Source organism: Neopelma chrysocephalum, unplaced genomic scaffold (assembly GCF_003984885.1).
Source record: "Neopelma chrysocephalum unplaced genomic scaffold, ASM398488v2 Primary Assembly neopelma1_67, whole genome shotgun sequence".
Taxonomy (NCBI): domain Eukaryota; kingdom Metazoa; phylum Chordata; class Aves; order Passeriformes; family Pipridae; genus Neopelma; species Neopelma chrysocephalum.
The window spans coordinates 270,277-294,822 of NW_020897726.1; the positions used below are offsets into that span (position 1 = coordinate 270,277).

At 39.3% G+C, this 24,546-nt stretch overlaps 1 protein-coding gene across 5 annotated transcripts in view; it reads right to left on the reverse strand.

The window, feature by feature from the left end:
* Positions 1–532: 532 nt before the first annotated feature.
* STEAP4 (STEAP4 metalloreductase) overlaps positions 533–24,546 on the reverse strand; it is a 63,552-nt gene continuing 39,538 nt past the window's right edge. The window contains exons 1-5 of one of the 5 annotated variants that reach the window (XM_027684675.1): positions 20,598–20,924; positions 5,116–5,571; positions 3,557–4,084; positions 2,791–2,955; positions 542–1,811 (exon numbers count right to left, since the gene is read on the reverse strand). In XM_027684675.1, the coding sequence (XP_027540476.1) occupies positions 1,542–1,811; positions 2,791–2,955; positions 3,557–4,084; positions 5,116–5,550 (1,398 nt within the window). In that variant the 5' untranslated portion in view covers positions 5,551–5,571; positions 20,598–20,924 and the 3' untranslated portion in view covers positions 542–1,541. Of the gene's footprint in view, positions 1,812–2,790; positions 2,956–3,556; positions 4,085–5,115; positions 5,572–20,597; positions 20,925–24,546 lie in introns of those variants that run through there. The other 4 variants (XM_027684673.1, XM_027684674.1, XM_027684678.1 and 1 more) reach the window with 4 other exon arrangements.

Here is a 24,546-nt window from a genome sequence, read left to right on the forward strand (position 1 = left end):
GTTGACAAATGTTTGGAGAAGTATCACTCAGATAGGTTTGTTTGTTTGTTTGTTTGTGGTTTTTTTTTACTTTTTTAAAGCTGCTTGATAATGCTTGTTTTAAAGCACAGTTATCTATACTAATTAGCATGCTCATACTTTCCTATATGTGAGTATTCTTTGTATGGACAGGGAGGAGGACAACAGAAAAGTAAAAGAACAGTAAGCAATTCTCTTCCTATAAAAACAAGCACATTTTGCATTTTCTTTATTCTCCAATCCAAAGGATACTCTTGGATCCTCTGTTTGCACTTCAAGAGGAGGTCACCATCCCAGCTGGATCCTGTTTTTCCACAACATCCTCAGCCAACTTGGTTGACTAAGCAAAGATCTGCTTATGTTAGCATCCAAGAAAAAAGATTGGGGAAGGTGCGTCCAGGCAGCTGGCTGAAGACAGGATCCCATTTTATTCTTTGTCCTGAAGCTTTCCAAAATCTTTGTGCAACTGAGCACACCAGCAGCTGCATCATAGCAAAAGAGGTTCCAGAAGTGATAACAGAGCTCAACAGTGTAAAAAAAAATCTTTATTGTCTTTAAAATATGTGTATTTTCATAGAATATTTGTAATATAACATCCAAAAATTTGATTTTTTAAATACCAACTATCTCTTCATGAGATATAACTATGACGTATAATACAACTGCCTCATACAGAAAGGATTTTCCTTTAGTTTCTTTCCTTACAACTCACTGCTTACATAAAAGATCACAGATCTTTTTTTGCCTATACTTGAGATGCGTGGGTTTGTGAGCACTTCTCACATCTCTCTGGCATTTTGATCTTTCCTCCTTCCCCTTGCCCCCAAATTTCTGGTAGAGCAGTGCAAGCAAAGATTCAGCAGTCCTTGACCCATATCCTTTGAATATCATTGTACATAAACTAAACAAATCTTACTCAATTATCTCTAAGGTATGAACATAGATGTCTTTGAATTAGATGTTAATGGAGGATAAACTATTGCTAGGAGGAAGAGATAGCATCCATCGTGCATCTGTTCGTTTGGTGCTGGTGGATTCTGGGGGTGGAAACAGGGAAATGTGTGGAAATACATGCAGGTGTGTATATGGATCTCTGTGGATGCTTGTAGGTGTATGTAGACCTGAGTCCCAAAGGGCAGGATAGGGAAGAGGAGCGGACGTTGTCTAACAGCAAAGGTTACTGTGGATCTGCCCAGCTCTGGAGGAGGTTTGAAACTACAGAGGAGGGACATGGATCACCACTTCCTTCTCACATACTCTTCTTAGAAATGGAGGGTAAACAGGCAAGGGGGAATATATAGAGCAGAGGAGAGGGCCTGCACCTGTGTGAAAGACTGCCTGGGGTGTAGAAAATCAATGGCTTCATTTGATTTGTATTTTAAGCTTGTCATTGGGATGACTTTGTTTCACACAGGGTCTGGCCAAGTTTTTCACTTTTTCTCTCTCTCTCCAGATAGAGCAGGCTCAAGACTTCATTTTTATGTGTCTTCATAATATTTTTTTGATGATACAGTTTAGTCTAATTATACAGCAGACTTGTTTATAATGTGATTTGATTGTTCCGAGGATTTGGGATTCCTCTCCCAGCCCTGTCGAATTTGTGTGAGAGGTTTGTCCACACAAGGAAATATCAGCACAAATTTGACTACCAGTACAGCACATGGCACAACGAGGGAGAGCATATAGATGTTTGGAAGATACCATTTGTATGCTGATGGGCTCAGGAACCATTTTCCACCATAAACCAGCGTGTGCGCGGTACACAAAATCAGTGTCAGATATCCCAGTTTGGACTACGAGAAAATGAAAGAAAGAAAGAAAGAAAGAAGTGGATGTTAAAACAGAAAATTAAAACAGAACAAATGCAATTTTAAGAACATAGTAAGATTTGTGGCTTGTGCCAATTTGGGGACTGGTGAAATGAAACTCTTTTATATAAAGGCTCTTATTGTTTTTAATAAAGATTAATTCAAATGGGTATTGGGGAAACACAGTTTGTTTTTCTTCTCTGTCAATATCCATGATAATTTTTCCTGGCTCACGCATATTCCCTAGTAGCTGTCATTTTTGTGAAAAAGCAGAGCAAGTGCTGACATTCAGTGGAGAGATCCAAGATTTTTTTATGCTCTAGTGCTATCCATCCAGAAGTACCATACTGTGCAAGTTTTTCGCCTTGATAAAACATTAATTGACAGTACTTTCCCCTTCTCTTGCCCCCCCTCCCATCCAGCTCAGCTCCTGCAGAGGCATGGCAGCTTCCACCAAACTTCCTCCTAAAAGAGGGCTGAGATTATAGTGAGGGCAGCCTGTTTATGGGCACATATGTTTTTACACTCTGCAGAAATTGCAGATTCTCTTTAGATGCTTGGTATTGAGAAGATTCGAGTTACAAAGTAACTTTTCAAATCCATTTTAACTGAATTATCTTGTGAACCAACAAAATTATCCCGATAAATGGCTAAATTATTTTGCAACTTAGTGTAATTGTGGAATTTGACATCAAAGTCAGCTTCCTGTTTGTCATTTAGGAGCTCAAAACTTCCCAACTTTCTCTTGTTTACATAGTAATCCCAGTTGTACCATAAGCAGCCATCAGAGCAGGTGTGGGTTTCTACAGTTAAGCTCTATTGCCGTGTAGATTTTTTTCCACTATCTGATCATGGAGAGTACACACATCACATTTGAAGATATTAATGGAGGAAAGCCATAAGTAACCTGCCTGTGGCCATAGTTTATAAGGGAAGAAGGTTTTTCTAGAAGTCATTTTCTTACCTGTACAAATCGAAATTCTCGCCAGTTGACACTGTTGCTGACTGAAGGCAAGGAGGTTATTCCCACAAGAACAAAGAAAAAAAACCCTATAACTCCCAAAGCCAAGTAAGAGTCACTAAGCCAGGCATTAGTCGTGTCGAGTGGTTCTGTTTTATTGTTCAGTGCCTGAAGAAAAGAAGACCACGTATATTTTAATGATAGCAGTTTTAGGATCAGTAGGCAGAAAAAAAACATCCTTTAAGGCAACTAGGAGATAAATGTTATACGTTAACTCTCTGAAAATCATTGGAGATTTACTTTCAATGCCTGCTCAAGAAAGAGGCATTATATTACGTGTGGTTTCCATGTACCTGTAATTGTCGTGACTGTTTTACTTATCTGTTTACCTACCACTGAGGACAGATATGTGATCCTTTCTTGTTAAGTAGAATCAGAAAGTAAAAATGTATTCTATTCTTAAAGGTATATGAAGAAATAGGGAAATATGCCTCTTTAAAGTACTCTTTATGTTTACATTTTTCCTGTTTATTTTATTAATATGTCAACTATCCAGAAGGAAGACTGGGGCCAGAAATCCCCTCAGCTCAGCATAATGCCAACAAACTTTAGATATACCAATGATTAAAAGGAACACAGAAACTAGGAATATGACCCTACTGTAAAGATCACTAGGCTGTCCACATGGATTTCTGAAGCTCAAGATAGATGGCAGTATTTATAACAAGGCCAGAAGAAAGGGAGACCTAGGGCAGGGAACAAAACTCACCTGGGAGATGATTGTTTTGCTGGTTCTCCATTTTACGAAGGAGCGAAGTGGACTAGCAAGGGTGAACACAGCATGCAAAGAAGCAAATGCCAAGGCTATTAGTCCAAGTTGTTTCCTACACAGCATCCATTTGTCCAGCCAGTCTGGAAAACGGCGGTATTTGGTGCCTCTATATAACTGAATAATTGCGGCAAGTACACCAGGAAGATAAACCAAGCCAAGAAGGATGAGTGCCATTACAGGGCAGATCCGATTTGGAATGGTAAATGCAATAAAAAATGAAAAGTTGCTGTTTTCATATATGTAAGTGTAAATTACATCAAGAGCCAAACAGTAGAAGAAGAAGAATGCAGTTAGGCCAAGGGACAAAAAGAAGGGAAACTTCCACATTGGAAAGAGCTGCAGAGGGTAATTTTCTATTTCCTGAGCAGCCAAGAGGGATCCCTGATCTAGTGGAGTGAGACCCAGTGCACGAACAATATTCATCACCATTTGTTTAGCTTCCATGTCATCTCCACAGACAAACACCTGCAGCCAAAAACAAATAGAAGTTTTATTTTGACAGATTTTTATGACATTCTCTGCTGCCATGCTAGTCCTGGATATAGACAATGAGCACAAGCTTCCTAGGCTGCTTGTTGGCTTCCCTGCTGACCTTGATTAAAACAGGCAGAAAGTAGCCTATAGGTACATTTGGCCAACCAGTTCAAGAACTTAGAATATGATTTTTTTCTTTGGAGAAGGAGATTGTTTCAAGTGGCAACATTTTTTATCTGGAAAGAATAATGTATAACATGCTTAATATAAGCCTTTGCATAGAAGATTTGACCTTTGGTTTAGCCAAAACCATTTATCTGGCAGCACAAAACAAAGCTAGTAATGGTTTGAGTAGCTGGGTGATTTCATGCATTGTACAAGAGCACTGTCCCTCAAAGTGGCAGAAAACAGGGTAATAATAAATGATTTTTCTTCAAATAAGCTGCCATGTTGCTTCCTATGCCCAGCTCTGTGCTTGCTGGCCTGTAGTTAAGGAGCAGGTTAAAATGGTTTGCGCACTCTGATGTTGTGTTAAACTTAGGTGGTGATAGATTCTAATTTAGAAAATTTTAGTAATTTATTCATCTTCTAGCTCACTTCTGTTGCCAGTCTATCATATCCCTTGCCTCCCTGGTTTTTCTTTCTTCATTTTGTTCTTGCTTCATTATATTCCTACTATCTCCTTTTTGTTTAACTTTACAACCCGTATGAACAACTGATGCAAGCCTCATGTCCTCCTGATTTTCTGTCTCTCTCTTTGTAGCTCTGCCATCTTTCTTTCCTTGCTTCTCTAGCATCACTGAACACTGAGTTCAGAGGAAAGCTATTGATATTCCTTGTCATGCCATATTACAAGCCCAAAGGAAATTTTAGCTCAAATTATTTTGAAATGGGGGATTATAGAGAAAAAACCATTTCAATCCTGTCCGATTTGTATGTCCTGTGTGTGTTTTGTCTAGCTAATAAGAAGCCATACGATGAATAACTCCATGACAAAGGAAATCCCTGTAGCTCAGACTTACCTGCCGGCTTGCATCCAACGCTCCCGACTGCAAGGCCCAGGCTGACACGGTGTTAAAGGATTTCACAACCCTGGCACCTGGCAGCAGCTGAGCAAGGTACTCTGCATTGGATTCAGGATACTGGTTTAATTTTAAGTTGTTGCTTATGTCCACCACAACTTTTCCACGGAGAATTTCTGCTAGTGGTGTAAGGAAGTTGTAGTGTTGCCTCTGGATTGCTATAATGATGATGGCAGCTTTCTGTGCTGCCTCTGCGTGGCTCAACACCTCTGCATCCTTGGGAATCAGGTTTGATATCTGGGTGCTCCGACTTCCATACACCACGGGGTAGCCACACTGAATCATTTTATGCCCCAGAGCTCGTCCAAAATCTCCAGTTCCAAATATGCACACTGTCTCTCTTTTCTTAGAAGTGTTAGGAGCCAAGGCCATCATGTTGGAAGAATTTGTATTAATCTGTTAAAAAAAAAAATAATAGGAACAAACTAAGCAAAACATGAATCTCTTGAAAATGAAAGGCTAGTATCCACTCTGGATGTACGACTCTCAGAAATCTGAGAGTTTTCTTGCTGCTTAATATGATTCCTGCACACTCTTCTGAATACAGACTCTCAGAAGATTTCTGTACAGTTTTTAAAGGAACAGTCTGCATACTCACTTCTCCATCTCTCATACGGCACCCTCTTTTCCATTCATTTTATGGATTTTAACATTCAGCTGAACTGTTGCAGTGTTCCTCTCTCAAAAGGAAAACAGGAGGAAAAGACATTGGAGCACAGAGAGTAAGGGTAGCCCATATTTCAGAGTAATTTCTGCTTACTTATGCTATAGAAAAGGATTGAGAAGGAGTGTGTTTCTAATCAGATTAGAACCTGGAAGGTGTTTTTCAGAATACTTGAAGAAGAGATATTATAAAATGTAGCTACAAAACTATCTGTTGTCCTCAATATTTCCTTAATTCAACTAGTTAGTACCAGTTTGTTTTATTGTTGTTCTACGATTTTCTGAAGAATGTTCCATGAAGCATTTGGACAGTGGACTTGGAATATTTCATGTTGAACATAGATTTATATATAACTCATAATAAAATTCTCTTTGAAATTTTTATCTATCTTTATCACGGTACCTAGTGGATTCCAAGTCTTTAATGTATTATCCATTCAATAGCAGTATGTATGTTCTGTACTTGCAGAGTGAGACCCATGATACAAACACACGATCAAAAATGTCTGCTCCAAAGGTCTTGCAGTAGGTCCACATGCTGTTTTCCCTTTACAAAGGGTGAACTCAGACCAGAGAACCTAAGACCTCCAAGAGGACACCCTGAGAGACCCCTCTCTTGAGCTGGACATCAATTTGGTACTTAGAACAGCAATTTAATTTGCAGGAGCCCTGATTGTAAGTCTTTCATTACATCACAGGTAACTGTCCTTATTAGAGCTGTGGGAATAACATATATTCCAATTCGCAGGAAAGAAATGCATGAAATGGTTAGCTAAACACAAAACAACTGCTTTGCTCCTGCTATTTATGAACCTTTTGCATACATCATTCTGTGAAGCACCATTCAGAATGCCATTTAAAAACACTGAGATTATGTTCTTCACTTTCTTTTTTAATTTTCTCTAGCCAGAACAGTTTTTGCTTTTTAAAAATCTGGCATGATTTTAAATTGTTTGACCCAAACCTTGCATATGTTTGGTGAATAAAAAAATCAAGCCTGAACTTTCCCCTACCCTGTCATGACCTAGAGATAAGGGCCATAAGTCAAGGATACAAACATCCGTGGCCTATGCTGTAGGGTGTAAGCCTTGCTAGTGAGATGGACACATAAATGCTTACTCTGAGAATCATATATGAAGATTCTGGCTTGGACTACCTCTGTGTGTTGCTAGGTAGCCCTCAGTTGGCATCAACGCCTGCTCAGCACCATTCTCGCAATGAGCTGTGGGAGTCCTGTAATTTAGAGAGCTGCCAACAGAATTGCTTTTGGTCATTAGGGGAAGGTGTGGATTCAGGCAGAAAAGGGCCTGAGTATCTGCATGCTGGAGGATCTGTGTGGCTTGAACAGGTCCTGTTGGAGGCTTTGCAGCGCAGCAAGGTGTTCACCCCGGCTCTGCTGAGCTGCAGTCCCAGCTATGCATGTACATCATCAAGTAGCACACTGAAAATGAAAATAAATCCTCATAGATTCCCATCTGAATGTGTCTTGAATATCTGGGGACTCTGGTACATGCATAAAATTGCAAAGTCCTTTGCCATATTTAAAAATCATTCTCTGAGGGCTTTATTAATGTCCCATGAGGCTCTAATGTGACTAACGCTATAAATTTCCTTTTTGGGGATGTCTGTATTTCAAAAAATAGAGAAGAGTTGCATATGTAATATTAATAAATGGTCCAACTCAATACCTAATAAGGCTCAACTTTCCTTTCTTAATTTTTCTTTTTAACAAAGTAGGCTCTTATCTAAAATCAAAAGTAAAACTTATTTGTAACACACAATCATCCAGTTGAAAACATCTGTATTTGTCCTCAAGAAATTCTTAAGTTATTGCTGAGTGAACTATGCAAATCATTCTCCTCTCCAAAGTAAGATTGGAAAAACACCCTCCAAAACTCAAATGGATGTTATCAGGTAATATATTTGGTAGATCAGTCAAGTTATGTTTTGCTTGAGCTTAAAAAATATTTATTATAGAAATGGATCCACGAGCAAGAAATAAGTCTATTAAGTGCTTCCGTTGTTCACTTATACTGAATACCTCATTTGCTAGTGAACACTGAACTCATTTTGCCAGAGAAGAGAAAAAGAAGGAGATGGAAAGAAAAAATTAATGGAAAAATTAATGGAAGGAACATTTTTTCTTTCAAAATACAGCTTCTTGAAGTGCTATCTAGGATGTAAAGGGAATGTAGAAGACATAGAAAGCTGAAGAGAGTTAAGGTTTTCTTTAGTATTGGTGTTCTAATTTATCGTAATGCAATTTTTAACAAGAGGTACAATTTGCTTGAATAAAGTAAGCAGAATTTACCTTTTCTTTTTAATAATTACCTAATAGGGATGCCCATAGCTGTTTTGATGGTACATATTATACATTAGAAACAAATTGTTCACCAATGAACTTTTTAACAAATTAAGTATATTGTAAAGCTGATAGTAATTTAATAGTGCATCTGCAACTTCTGAAAATCACATTTAAGACAAGGCAAGTTTGCTTTTAAATCCCAGGCCTTCTGGACTGTGCCTCCTTCTAATAAAGACAGAAATTAAGTTAATTTTCTCCATAGAATCCTACTTTTCCTTTCTTTCAACATGTCTTTGTGCCAGCTGGCTGTTATTGAACTAAAAGAAGGTTGTGGGCTTGGCCGTGAACTTCTGGAGGTTAACTCAGGCAGTAAGTTGCAAGCATATAGAGAGTGCACAGAAAAATTCTGGATTTGCTGTGTGTATTTGAAGAAAATGCAGCATCTAATGGCAACTGTGTGGTTGTAAAGTCGAAAGAAGGGACTCCCGGATTCATGACAGTGATAGCTGCAATGCAAAAGGATAGTAATTTTCTATAGGACAAGGTCTTTTATTGTCATGTCAGTGTGAAAGATGGGAAGCAGAAGTATATTACAAGGGACACAAGGCTTGTTTGGTAACTGGGAGTTCAGCCCAAAGGCTGGCACTGGGCTATCAGTCAGCAGCTGGTGGCAGTGGGGCTCTGCTCCATGCCCATGGATTGTGCTGAGCTCTCTCAAAGCACCAGAGAAAAGCAGAAATACCAGCAAAGAAACATGCAGTAACCATTGTCTGTTCTTTTACGTAAGTAGCCAAAGATTAACTGAGAAAAAGCCATAGAGCTTTGTATCCACACATAATGTTTTTGCTTATATCCATTCCCCTAACATGAGAGCGCTAGTGATGCCTTTTGTTATTTAAAAGGTAATCCACGTAAGCTTTTGCATTGTTGCTGTATTCTTGTACACTGAATAAACTTGTTTTAAAGAAAATGGTGGCGATCTCTGAGTTTATTTGGTCAGTAATAACAAAAGGAAGTGCTGAAAGAAAAAAAGAATCTAACTGCAACACTGTCATTTTTACCCATTGCATAAACACTTAGGGGAGGTGAATGAAGATACAATGTTTAGTTAAGCAGTTATAGGCAAATGCTTTGATTATGTAGGGAGTTGAATTAAGACAGGCACATTGCTTTGCACTTGGGCAAAAGGAAGGATCCTAGCAGAAGCAACACCACAAATAAAGTACAGTGCCAAAATCAGAAAGGCAGAGGTGGGATCAAGACATAGACTGGGATGGATAATGGAAAGATCAGAAAGATGTAACATGAAATGCAGATGGAAGATCAGTGGAATGATTAAAAAGTTAGAAAGACAAGATAAAAGGAGCAAGAAAGAGTAATTTCACTATTTACATTTAAAAAAAAAGCAAAACAAATAGCTCTGGTAGTGACCTCAAGGGATTGTCTAGTCCACCTCCCCTCCTAAGGCAGAATAAACTGTGTTTAAACCAAGTCTGACAGGTGCTTGTCTAACCTGTTTGTAAAGCCTTCCTGTATTGTGGATGCTGAAGTCTTCCTGGCTTATTGCTTTCTCAGCCCTTCTATTAGGCAGATTTTCCTATTAGCAATCTGTATTGCCTCCCCCACAGCTGTCAATTTATCCCCCTTCTCTTTGCAGCAGCCTTTGTTGGACATGAAAGCTGTTACCATTTCACCCTTTTCTTCTCTTGATAAAACAGTCCCAAATCTTTCCCTGCAACTTGTGCTTCTGAGAGTGGCAATCTTTCTCATGGCTTTCTTCTGATCTTTCTAGGCTAAACTGCTCCAGTTGTTAATTAAAAGTATGTTGCTGAAACTGAATGCAGTACTCTTGCAGACATCTTACCAGATACTAGAAGGATTGCTTCACTTGCCTCACACATCACACATAATCCTGCTGTCACATTCGTCTTATTCACAACACAGCTGATTCATAGTCAGCTTGTGATGCATTAAGGTGATGAGTGCTTTAACAAGTAGTGTATGTGGCAACAGGAACCATGATGTGGAGTGCAACAGCTGATGCTGAGCTCATGGTTTTCACACTATCCATGTGTCAGACTGCCACCTTGGACTAACTCTACTTAGCCAGCTAGCAGCTGCAGTGCATTTGGGTCCACCTAAAACGTCTTCTGGCTGAGATTTTGTGGAAAGGAATCTAGTTTCATATGTTCCAAGAGCTCTCTGTGTATAAAGCAAAGCTTGAAAAGTGATGATCTGCTTCTACATCTCATTAGAACAGAAATACTAATGCAATGGTATCCTGTTACACCCAATCCTTTAATTGGACTGCTCCCACGCCACTTGTTCCATCCTTGATTTCTGCAGTGTTTTCCAACTCAGAGCTGCATTGTGCAGTCCCTGTTGCATAGCACCATATTTTTTCAAACTGTAGCTTCGATTTGCCAAGATCATTTTGATTTCCCAGCCTGTCCTCTAACGTGCTTGCAGCCCTTTTCAACTTTGTCAGATTGTCAGCTTTCATGAGTATAGCGTCTATTCCAGCATCTATTCCAGCCTTTTAATTAAATTCTGGAACAGGACTTTAGCCAGGAGAGACCTCCTGTATATCTGCAGTAAATACAGTCTTCTACTTTGATAATATTTAATGGAGAGACTGAAAAATGTTTCTTTTGTTATTTCCACAAAACTTTCCCTTATGTAAGTTTATTCTAAACTGCATTTTCCTAGTTTGCTTTTGAATTTTTTTCCTGACATATAACATACTAAAAACTTTGCTCATGCCGAGTTGTATTCCCAAGACCAGTTGTCCTTTTATAAGAGGAAATGAGGTTTGTTTGGAATGATTTACTCTTGATTAATCCTTATGCCTATAACCCGTTTCTTTCTTATGTTCCATTTGCTTCCTCTACTTGTTTGAGAATTATATTTAAATTGATTGGGCCATAATTCTGCACCTCCTCTTTCTTGGTACTTTTAAAGATAGCTGTTATTCTTACCTTTTCAGTCTTTTAAAACTTTACCTCTTCCACACAATTCTTAAAGATAGTTATTTACAACTGTGGAGATGCTTCAGTTTTCTCTTGAACAGTGTGAGGTGAATTCCATCAGCCTCGTTGATCTCAGGTCATTTAACTCACCTAAGCAAAGCCTAATCTCTTTCTTCTGTCATTTAGCAATGACAACCCTTTTATCATGGTTGACCCTTCTAGTGAACAAAGAGAAAAATAGACATTACAAAGTTGGCTTTCTTCAAGTTGTTAGTCAATAGCTTTCTCTCAGTTTAGTGGTGGATCAATTCTCTCCTTGATTTTTCTTCCACAGTTCATGTTTTTGTAGGAAACTTCTTGTTATTCTGTACGTACCTTACTAATTATATTTCTTTTTGTGCTGTGGCTTTTCAAATCTTACCAATATATCAGCACAATTCTGTGCTTGTCCATAGATTTTGGTTTATGTATGCTATTAGATTTTGAAGTTTTGGAAGAACTGACAGCTCCAGCTGCATGGCTGTCTTACTTCAGCCCTCGCTCTGCGTTGCAATCTTTATGTCTCTACTTTTAACAGAGTCTCTATAAGCAGCTGCCAAATCTCCTGACCTTGTTTTCTTCTCAAATTATACTTCTCATGGAATATCACCTTCCCACCTTCAGAGTCTAGTATACTCTGCTTATTATTCTGCTAGGTGGACAAATCCATTTTTGAGCACTTGATGTTGCCTGGTGGCCTGTGCTGGCTCCCAGCTGTGACAGACCCTCTGTATTTTTCCCTCTGTCATTTTCCAAAATCTTCTACTGGGATTAAATTCTTTTATCTTTTGACTCAGGGCAAAAATTTAGAAGACAAAGCGGGATATAAGGACTGTGAGAAGTGGCCGAAGTATTGCCAGAAATTTGATCCACTGCCATGTAAAAGAAAGGTTTATAAGTAGGTTATGGTATTGTCTACTGTAGGAACTAGTCCCAAGATTTACAATGATGATCCGTTTATCTATTTTTTTCCCCCCCTTTTTAAGGTCATTGTCAGAATCATAATCCCAAAGGTGGATATAAGGATTAAAAGCGGAACAAATATTATGGGAGCATAACTTTAAAAAATGAAATGTCAAAGGCCTTCTTTCTAAGTAAACAAAATATTTTTACTGCTATTTCCTTGTAAATAACAGCAAGGATTCTGTTACACTATGCAAATAATAAACAGTGAGAATGGCCCCTCTCTTGAGTAGCTTGCCATTGCTCTAGTACAGCATTCTGGAGGCAAATAAAGGTTCTTCCATAATTCATCTTGCTCATTATATAGAATTTTTGGGGTAGATTCAGCTGTGTGAATTCATACATAGTTATACAGAAGCCATGACATGTAGACTGCATATTCCAGCAATTCTGTGTTGCAGAATATGGGTATGAAGTCTGTTTTCTGCGTTCACCTTTCTAGATAAACCTTGTTTCTCCAGATTTCAAAAGTGTTATTTTTCTATAATGATGGAGACACATTTGGTTTGACTTTGGAGCTTATTAAATTTAGTCCATTGCACAGCTGAATTCTAATAGTATCTTGCTGCGTGAAGAAACTAGTTCTTCCCTCAGGTTTGCTAACCTTTGGTGTTTAACTCTGCTGGTACAACAGTGAAACAGGGACATCTGGAATAAGCAGTTTGGATTCAGACTACACCCTCATTTTAAACTGCTGACATGACTCCTTACATCTCACTGTAACTCCACTGGTCTTTTAACACAAAGGATTTAGCCATTTCTGATTATTTTTTTTGGTGTTCTGTATCTCTTGTCACTACAGCAAGGATCAGCTGAACTTTCTCAGACACCATCCACATATATTAGTCCTCAAGTCTCTGCTGGAGGTTTCTTCCAGTCAAAGCTCTGTATCTCTCTGGTCAGGAAAGCATGCTGTTCCTCACATGAATTCAAGAACTTGCTTACATATTTTGAAACACACAGGCAGGGCTGAGCACACAGCAACTCATTTCACTAACAGAGGTTTACAGCATGTCTCTTACAAAACATTTTTAAAACAGATTCTCACTACCACTACAGACAGAAAACCCTGCATGCTGTTGTACTTCACATGATTACTCATCCTGAACTTGCTGAGCAACTGTGAGCTGATCTTCGAGTTTGCATTTGAGGCTGAACTGGTGAAAATAAACTCTTGCCCCAAGTCCTGCAGACCTTCCTCATACCTCTTTGAACAGACCAAGCAGGTTTAATCAGGTTTGCTTCCCTGATGCCTCTGTTCACACCTAATCCCTCCCTACCTGATAAACATACATCCTTTTCAATCATGGCTGGGCTGCACTGCTGGTGACTATGGTGCTTTGACACCAGCCTATAGGCATGTACATAAGCTGGTGGCAATAAAGAACAGTGCCTATGATTGAGAGTGACAAAGGCAGTGGAAATGGCCAGGTCTGTATTTATGTATGTATGTATGTATTTATTTATTTATCTGTTTATTTATTTATATCAAGCCTCTTTTTTTCATCACTTCCTTTAAGTTCTATATACCTGTGGATGGGCATGGTGAACTTGAACCAAAGGAGTAAATGCGTACGTATTTTTGTTTGGATTTATAGTTTTTTCACTAATGATTTTTAGTTTCACATGCTGTTGAGTTCTCCAAACTTAAACAGTTTCTTTCAGGAATAGAGTTAATTGTCATTATTGTTTTAGATGTTTTCTGCATGTACTGGCAAGTAGAAGTCATCCACAACTGCTGGGTTTTTTTTCTAAATAAGACTTCTGCTTTGTCTTGTAATCTATGATCAAAAGGTATATATTAGACAAAAATACCCTAATACACTAAAATTACATATAGTAGTTCATTAAAATATATATTTTTTATATATATTTTATATTTTACAATAGAAAAAGAGAGAGACTGATACTTCATTTCTTACATATGTAATACTGCAGCTTTGGAATACTTTATGAAGTATTTCACACATGCATAATATACAGTAATTCTGATGTAGCTTGGAAAACAGGTGAAATGCAATTTAAAATTTCTCCTCAGAAAGACGTGCACTACTCGGAGGCAATCTCATTTACTTAAAATTTCTTTTTATTATTCCCACAGAAAGAGAAAGAATGCACGCTATAACAAATACTGTTTCTCATAAGTTGACAGCTGTGGAACCAAATCTGCTCTAAATTATAAATTGCATTTTCTGTTTCTTGATACACCTAAAACTGAAAGGCACATGGCTAAACTACTCTCCCATGATTAATCCAGTACTTAAACACATAAAGAAAACAGCAGAATAGCTCCAAACAAATGTATTACAACAAATTATTCATGAATTTTCTTTCAAGCAAATGAATATCTGCTGCTCTTCTCAGCAGAAAATCCTGGGCTCCAAGTTTTGACAAAGCTGATAAAAAATAATTGTTTGAGACAATAAATCCTCTACGGAGGACATTGCATTTACCACATCTTCACTTTTTATCAGGAGTACACTAAAGCTGCCTGGAGGCTCTTCAAACAGATGAAGTATCGTCCTAAATAGATGTGCTTAATGTTGTCTAAATCATAGCAAAGTACTGAGAGGGCTGGAAATCTCACCACCTCCAGCTGCTCCCATAAACGCGTAAGACCCAGCTATAACTTGAGTAATTTCCTCAGTCTCCTCAGGGCTGTTATACTGTTCTGAGGTGTGTAGGTATTAAGCTTTAATCCAGCCTAGTCAACTGCAAGAAGAATGAAAATATTTCTTAAAACAGCTGAAGGTGAGCAAGTGTGAGAAGGAGAGACAGACCTGCCTACAGTGCAGGGTGCACTGGGTTTACCCCAGTTGGCCCAAAAGATGTGCTGAGACCTTGAAAGACATGCTTGCAGATACACCATGCATGGAGGAGCACCCCTTGCTCTCCTGCCAAGTCCTCCCCTCACTGTGAAGCTATTCTTTCGAGCATCTGCCATTTAGAGACATTAACAAATAGCTCTATCTCAGAGAGAAATAACACTAGAAATAATGAAGCCTGGCCTCCTAGGGGTTTGTGTTTCTTGGCTGATTACAAGCGCTGTTTGAGACTGTTTCCAATCACAGGAGATGACTCCTAGAACACTTCTTCTAGTGGATTTTAGGTATTTCAAATGTATATAATCACAGTCTTTAATTTTTCAGAACTTTTCTGTGGGATCTTCAGCTGCCCTTTTTCATGCAACATATGGAAAGGAGAGCACTCTGCCCTCCTGGTATATTTAAAATCATCACTAAAAAAGTTATTGAGAAACCCACAAACATAAGATGCTCACATACCTCTACATGAGCAGAGAAATCTCACTTCCTGCAGAAATTAAGCAAAAATAACGGACACCCTAAAAAATTTGTGATGTACATGCACCCGAATGCATGTCTGTATCACCAAAAGAGAAGGAAGCAAATGAGAAATGGCTTTCAACTGTGACCCTCTGTTATTGTGGTCAAAAGTCATGGAGAACGAGTCAGGGAATGTTATTCAAGAAACTTTTACTGACAGGCAATCAGTAGCATACACTGAGACTGGAATTAGCTGGCATTACACCAGTAACCAGCTAAAACCAGACCTTCAGAACACTAAAAATGCAAGAGTTCATGCCACATATTTATTATGAGCTCTGGGAGCACATGACAAGCCTGACTCTCTTCCCATTTACACTAATGAATTGCCGGTTTTCAGTTAGCTTGTGTTTGAATGGGGTTGCACAAGTGAGAAAAAAAAATGAAGCCCAGTTGCTTCATAACACCTGTGATAAAAACAGAGGCGAGGTGGCTGCTGTGGTGCAGTGACTGTTCTTGGCTATCTTATGCCCTTAGAAATCTGAGGAGTGAGAGAATGATGAAAGATTTAAGGAAACTGAGCATGAATATGAAGTTTTCATGGCAAAACAAGTTAATGCATATTCACAACATGTCTTGAATGGGGCCAATCAGATTTTACAGAAAGTTCATTAACCTGTGTTCTTGCTTACACTAGCTTATGTACTAAAATGCATTTAAAGACATACGATTGAATGACAATCCAAGACAGTAGATAACTTTGTCAGCTCCCTTACTCGCTTAATGTGAAGTATTTTAAATGTGTTTACTTGCTCCTTTTGGTTTCCTTTATGTGGACTTGAACATTTTCCTCTCCCGCTTGAGTAAAGGCAAGTGACATCTGCAGACACATGCCTGCCTTCAGGGCAAAATGAATAGTGATATTTTCAGACGAAATTATGTTCTTCACCAAAAAAAACAAAAAGGAAAAAAAGAAAAAAACCAAGAAAAATACCCAGTTTTAAATGCTGTTGCATTTTTCAACAAGGTAAAATTCTTATCAGGCAATCTTTTAAAAACTAATTCTTTCGCAAGATGGGAGAAGTTCTCCTTACTGAGCCAATGATTTCAAGATGCTTCAAGCAATAACCTTAACCTACAGGCTTTGAAAATTAATTGCTGAGAAGCCTGAATTTAGAAAGATGTTTTTAAAATAGAAAAAAACCCAAAATAAAACAGTAATGGGATTAGTAAAAAAATTACAGAGCTGTTCAGGGCAGCATGAAAGATCTCCTTTTTTTTTTTATTCTGATCAAAGCTCCCTGTAAGTTCAGCCCAGGTTTTGCAGATTCCTGAGGTGTTGCTGCTGATTTCCTCACCTGGCAAGCAGGGATGGGTGTGCACAGCAATGGGACATTACCTTGGCTCCCAGCCAAGATAGTGGTGGTATAAATGACACCTGTCCGCCAGGGTACTGCCTGTGAGGCACTGCTCTTGGGGCACAGTTGCCACCGAATTGCTTGCAGTGCAGCCAGTGTTATCCTGTGCCATGGCTCACTGCACAGGGGCACAGGAAACCTTACACAAGATCTCTTACAAATCCCTGCTGCCTGCATGCTCTTACACAGAGGGTGCCATCTTTGGAGGGAAATCACCCTGGGTTTTGTCTTCTACTTTCTCCTGGGTCTCAGTCACTGCCTCTCTCTTATTCCTACCCCTGCGAAATACATGGGATCAAGGCAAAAGTCACCCTCTTGGTTCTGCACATCAAGACCATGCAATGAGCAAGAAAGGAGTGAAGCAAAATGTGGGTATTTGGGACATGATGTAGAGCAGAGGCAAATGAAAAGTTTGTGTGTTCTTACTAAACTTAGCTGAAGAGCGAAGAAGAGGGTGCCAGGAGGTACAAAACACAATGTCATGCTGCTTTTGTAATTGCCTAATTGGACAAAATAATTCCCTCCTGCTGGGTGACCCTCTCTTGCATTTCTAGCAAGGAAATGCAATACAGAATGAGGAACTGAGTTTTCTGAATAAACCCATTGTCTTTTATTCGATTACCATTTTATGCTATTACTATTATTGCATAATTATCCACTTGTTCTGAGTACTCATGTTCTTTTTACACATTTCCTGCTCTCACAGTCATCATAGCATGGGACCACCTAGAGCAATCCTTTGTCAAACATTCCTATTCTCTAATGATGCCAGAGAGTGTTTTGCTCTTTGGCAATCAACCTCTCCACTACATTTCTTAGCTCGTAAGGCCTGTTTATTTAGATGCCTCCAGAAAATTGCTCACATGGTGCTATCACCAGAGGATTGGTGACAGGCAGCAGTAAAACACTTTGATCCCAATCACCAGGTGCTCAGGTGTAACTCCTCAGGTGTAACTTGTCTGAATTGGGTAGCTGAGCCATTTCAGTATTGATCAAGTAGTTTGTAGCGGATTATTATAATTAAATACCTTTGAACTACCAAGTTATATGAGGCTCTGGTGCAGTTCAAGTTGTAGAATTCAAATGAAATTTAGCAATATTCTTATTTTTTAGGGATATCATGACATTTATGAGAATGTGCAGAAAAAACATTCTGATTTGTCCTGGTGAGTCTGTTCCACTTGAGAAAAGCACATGGAGGGAAATCATCCAGAACTAAGAACCTGTCCTCACTCCTAATTTAATCTTAACTTCATGTTTTCCTAAGCAAGTCATGGGAACTGCATCTCCCAGTGCAAGGTTAGACCTAGCCTTTCTCCTGACCCAGGGTGATCTGCATTGCTCTGCCAGCGCAACACACGAGGCAGCTCAGCCAAGCATGAGAAGAGCAGTTCCAAGCTGGGTGGCCTGAACCTGTGTCTCAGTATACTGCCACCACCAAAGTTAGAGCATTTCTCCTGTAACCCCACCAGAAGTCACCTCAGCAATTTAGTAAAGTTAAAACAAAAAAAAAGACACCTTTGCAATTGTGTGTCCAGGGCTGTACTCAGTAGTCACTATGAAATTGGGAAGCTTTGTCAGTCCTCTAATTAAAGTCTTTGCCAGCAGCTATTCCTACTCCTCCTCTGTCCAAGATGCACCAGTATAACCAGTGCTTACCTGACCTGCCACCCACTGCCCACCACATCCTGAGCACCCTGCCCAAACTGCTGCAGCAGGTAGGAGAGCTGTCAGCAGCAGCCCAGGAGGAGCTTACAAGGACCTTTGAGAGTGTACCCCTTTGTCACAGCCCTGCCTACAACACCAAGTAAGTGAATTTACTGACTCTTACATTGTTCAGTGCTCTCACTAAAGGGAGTACATGTTGGAGAAATCTTGAAAAAGAAGAGAGTATGTGGTTCTAAACAGTGATGTCAAAAGAGGGGAAAAAAACCCCGGGTTTTTGCTTTAGAGCATGCAGGGACAAAAAGACCCTACACGTTTGGATTGGAATAGGCATGTAAATGTGACGTTTAAATATGTGTACCTACCTTTTCTTCACCAAAAAAAAAAAAAGCTTTCAAACACCAAAGTCAATATACATTAAAATCTAAATAGAATAAAAATGACGTCGAAATGCCAACATCTCTAAAATGTGCCACAGAAAATAAAATGTTGAAAAAGTTGCAGTCCCAGCAACTAAGATCAGAATGGGAGAAATGGTTGCCTTAAATCTTGAAGTTACCAAATAAACAGGTTTTAATAAAAGTAGATGGAAAAGCAGTGAAAGAGGCTTTAAAATATGTAGATTTTAATTACCCACCCTGAAAGCCTTAGTTGATGTCTGTGTTTTTGAGGGACTGGGTTTATATGGAGGAACCTGAGCGCTCAACACCCACGCTGATGGGGTTTTTACTTTGGACTAGCTCTGTTCTGGTCCTGTGAGCTTAATTGCAATTAGCTGTGAGATTGTTTTGTTTCACTCATGAGCAGCTGAGGTTGCATGTCCCCAACTGCTCTGTCATGTGAAACATGGCGGAATATGTGGTGAAGGGCAGCAGAATAATTCCCAAGTAAACTTCTGATCAGAAATAAAACACTAATGTAGGTTACACACTTTGTTAATAATTTCTGAACACAATGTAGACCCCTTATGTGGGCATCATTTCTGTCTGTAACTAAAAGAAGTAAATTAAAAACACGTCATCTGCCTAAAAATGCACAAATATGAAAAGTGCCTAATATATTTGTGTAAGAAAATTCCAATACGGAGGAAGAAAGTACAGGGATGCTTGATTTCTCAATGACTGTTGCAATATTTTGGTATGAAGTTCAGTGCTACTTCATGCTAGTCTAAATCATTGCTATTAACAAATCTAGGAGCTTCAGAAAGGCCACATCTAAAAAAAATTTACATCTTCCACTAATTGCATCATTTTATGAAGTCTCAACAGACTTGAAAAAATTGGCCTTTCATCTGAGTGACAATTTGTGTTGCAGATTTAGAGAGGATATGAAATTTTCCTATATCAAAGTTGAAGAACAGTTCTGACAGCTGCAAATGTTCTCTGAATTAATAATGTGGAGCTGATATAAGACAATATTTAAGAAAAATCCATTTCTTTCTGCAGCATTGAAGCCCCTTACTTATAAAATATTAAACAGGATTAAAATTGGTATGCTGCTTGAATGGGATAAGAAAACTCGAAATCCACATATAAATCCAGAAGTGAAAAGAATCATTAGTTCCAACTTTTATTAGTTATAACTTATAATTTGAGGAAAATCAACTTCCTGCACTTGCTACTAAAATTCAAACCAATATTTTGGCTCTGTCTTAGGAAAGGAAATCCGCTTTCTAGATCCATCACTTAAAGCCCACTGACCAACCCTTATTTGCAGAAGCTTTCTTGACTTCTTTAACTATAGCAAATACCTCTGGAAGATTAAATAAACTTGTTATCTGATATGTAAGCTCTCTGAATACTAATTGACAAATATGAAGCTCTGGTTTGTCCTAAATTTACAGATAAAAATACTTTCCTATGTCTCAGTGATCCCATACATCAGCTCTTAGTTACAAATAGGTTGTATAATGTCAATAAAATACCAGCAGACATGGCCTAGATCTGTGGGGTTTTTGTCTACTAGGGAGAAACACGGGGGTAAAATTTCATCAGGAGACTTAAAAATTTAAGTTTGAGCCCACCTAAGCTTCCCAGGTCAACAGTTTAGCTGTTTTGTTCCCAGTTCCCACCTGCAGAAATGAGAGAAACCTGTGTCTCATCTATGTAAAACTCACCTGTGCACTCAACCTGATGCAGTCCCCCTAAGCAAGCCAGTGCTTTCCAAGCTGCTGAGATGTTGAATGTGCTGGACCAAGAGAGACCTCAGGAGCTGCAGAGAAGAGTGCAGAAACCCTGGCAGCCCGTCTGGTGTTTATCTAGTGGAAGCCGGGATGAGTGCACAGGGGAGAAACAGATGAGGGGATGTCGCAAGCCTTTTCTGTCTGTGTAAGTTGAAAGAACTTCCCGTCAAAGACTCAGGGAAAGTCCCAGTCCTTGTATTTACAGCTGAGGTGAAGCTGTGGTTGCTTTTGCCATGCTGGCACTGACTTGCCCCTTGGCTACTGGCCAGACCTAAGGTTTGGCTGCCTTTCCCTGCTCTTGGAAGCTTAACCCGAGAATTGCAGAAGCCAAGAATGTTGTAGAAACACAACAGCAAATGCTTGCCTGGAAGGTGTCACGGCTCTCCTTTGCCATTTCACCTGTGAGTAGGGAAAATAGGAATGTCACATTGGAATGAATGGAATTTGGCATGGGGATGCTTGAAAGTACCTGATCTCTGAGATTCTCTAGATATTCTTGGTAGCTACAGCTATCCTGTGGAGCCAGAGTCTACGATGGATATGTATTGAGAAATGAGTCTTTAAGGGATAAGCTGCTGTGAGGATGCAAATTTTTTAACGTTACATATCTGTTTGGAATGGGACATAACTCCAAACAGATGATTTGAGCACCAAGAGATCATTGGACTGGATCATAGTCCAGATAAGAGAAAGGGTCTAATACAGTCCCACTAGCACTGATATTTTATAAGTTTGAAAAATTAATTAAAAGGGATTTAAATAATATAGCACTCTAGACTTGCAATAGTGTCTGCCATTAAAGAGGAAAACAAATAAAAAAAAATGTTGTTACACAATCTTGCCTTTGGGAGACTTACTGGAAACTAATTAGGAAAACACACTAAGAAGGAAAAGTCATAGAAAACATAAAACATAGAGGTGATTTCTAAAAACAAAACGAGAGGAGAAGAAGAAGTTTCTTTCAGAAAAACTTTTAACTGCACTAGGACTGAAGAAAGTGTATTTGAGAGCTTGAGCCCTAGAGAAGGCATCAGGTCATGTTTGAGACTTCGGAGAGGAACAGTTTGTATCACTTGTACACTGTGACAAAGTGTGATGCCTGAACAACTGGAAAAGATCCAGGAACTGAAAAAGGTGATATCATTTTGGAAGAGGTTGGAAGTTTCAGCAAGGCACACACGGCATATGCAGAGCATATGACCTGGCTCAGAATGTCTTACAGGAGCAAAGGACACTGAGGCAGTGGATCTGTCTGGGGATAAATAGTGTAGTATTGATTTTCAGGTGACCCATATACTAAGATGCTGCCAAAAGTTGCGTTATTACACTTAAATTAAAGGGAATGGAAAGGAAAGTTGAGTCACAGAGTTTAAAATCACTAGGCTAAGTCTACAGAAGATATATGAGAAATAAATGTACAAATTCATAATAGATGGTAAAAAAGGGAAAGCACAATGCAATTCAGTGCATCAAGGTGATGTAAGCATTTAGATCCTGTGTAAGAACACAAGCAAAAAAAGCTGAAAATAATTTGAAGTCATTTTGTAGTGGATCAATACCTTATGAATACTAAAAAATTCAGGAAAGCATTGAATTGTCCAACAATTCCCACACCTGTGTGATCCCTTCACATTGAAAGGCCATGCTTTAAAGAGGAGCAGGATATGCGCATCGCTCTGGAATGACTGGAAGAATAGACAGAATAATTCTTGCAGTTATAGAAAAGATGACTGAAACTCCGTGCTTGTCCATTGATAGACCTGAAGAAACAGAACAGGTCCGTTACACTACCCAGGGGAGATAGGGTCAGTGAAAAATACCTCTGTCCCTCATACATCATGGGGCTCCTGGCAGGTGTTCATAGTAGCAAAAATAAAAGGGTGGGGGTTTTTTGAACTTTCTGAAAGCTTTGTGAGCTGCACTGTTTTCTCAGATGTCTAGTTAGGCTGCATTTGGCACCCAAGGAAAAATGTGATAAATTTTTCATGCCTTTCAAGTTAGTAAGATTTATACAGATGACATTTAGATTTGATGAAAAATACTGGCTGAGAGCAGCCACAGAAAGAAAGTGTCCTTCTGGGCTGAAGCTGGACAAACAACACTGTAAGTACTATGTAACACAAATAATAACATACGTGAAAAAAAATTGGCCCAAACCGAAGTGAATCACCAGAAAATATTCATCAGTATGTGTTCTCCAACAGTATTTGGATGTTGTATTTTGAAGAGAAATATGTACCTAACGTAGCTTCTGGAGAGTGCTGTCATAATCATCTTGCATGTAATTATTGAAAAAATTGAGAAAGAAGGAATTAATTAGACATTTCAGACCTTAAAGTAAATCATCCATGGAGGATTTCAGAGCATATGTTGATGTAGTCCTTCTAAGCAGTGTGGAAAAAAAAAATAGATTGCAGTAGTTTATGAGTTAACAAAAACTTAGATATACTCACAGGGGAAAAAAAAGAAGATTTAATCTCAGTAGTGGAAATAAACAAAACCATACATTTTTATTTACTGAAGGCCAGTGCTATTTGAAACTGATTGTAAATCATAAGGAATTACCAAACAGAGCCTGGCCAATGTTATTTTTCATTATTTTTCAGTTATGGAGTATGACTTGCAGCTTCAATATATCCTTGAAATTGTAAGCTGGATTTTTAGAGAATTTGACAATGGAACCAAGTCCAGAGAGATATTTGTTCGTCAGTCTTATTACAACAATAGTTACTGAGGCTGAGATGCTTCAGAAAAAAATTCATACCATAAATGCAAGATTAAATTTATCCTGGAAACATGAGAGTGGTGAACTCGAAAACGCTACTGGGGAAGATCTTCCAAACCATATGTGCCAATAATTTCAAGATTCAAATGGGTAAGGAAAAGGCCAGGGACCTCTTGTACATGAGTCTCAGCTTGGCAACTGTGTGTAGAAGGAGAATAAGGTATATCCTATGTAATGTGGTCATGGTGATCATAGAATCATAGAATCAACTGGGTTGGAAAAGACCACCAAAATCATCAAGTCCAACCCTTGATCCAACACTGCTGTGGTTACTAGACCATGGCGCCAAGTGCCACGTCCAGTCTCTTCTTAAAAACCTCCAGGGACGGTGAATCCACCACCTCCCTGGGCAGCCCATTCCAATGTCTAATTACTCTCTGTAAAAAATTTCTCCCTAATATCCAACCTAAACTTCCTCTGGTGTAGCTTAAGATCTTGCCCTCTTGTCCTACTGCTGGTTGCCTGGGAGAAGAAACCGATGCCCAGCTGGCTACAACCTCCTTTCAGGTTGTAGAGAGTGATGAGGTCTCCCCTCAGTCTCCTCTTCTCCAGGTTGAACAATCCCAGTTCCCTCAGCCTCTCCTCATTGGACTTGTGTTCGAGTCCCTTCACCAGCCTTGTTGCTCTTCTCTGGACCTGCTCCAGCACCTCAATATCCTTCCTGAACTGAGGGGCCCAGAACTGGACACAGTACTCCAGGTGTGGCCTCACCAGTGCTGAGTACAGGGGAAGAATCACTTCCCTGGTCCTGCTGCCACACTGTTCCTGATACAGGCCAGGATGCCATTGGCCTTCTTGGCCACCTGGGCACACTGCTGGCTCATGTTCAGCTTCCTTTCAATCCAAACCCCCAGGTCCCTTTCTGCCTGGCTGCTCTCCAGCCACTCTGTGCTCAGCCTGTAGCGCTGCATGGGGTGGTTGTGACCATAGTGCAGGACCCAGCACTTGGCCTTGTGATGGCTGTACCTAGTCAAAGTGTTTACAGAAAAAAAGGGAAAACCCTGGATCATGAGAGGATGTGATTATTAATGTTTTCTGAGTGTTTGTGATCCAAGCCATTATTCTTCTTTTTCTGAGGCAGTTTTACTATCTATTACT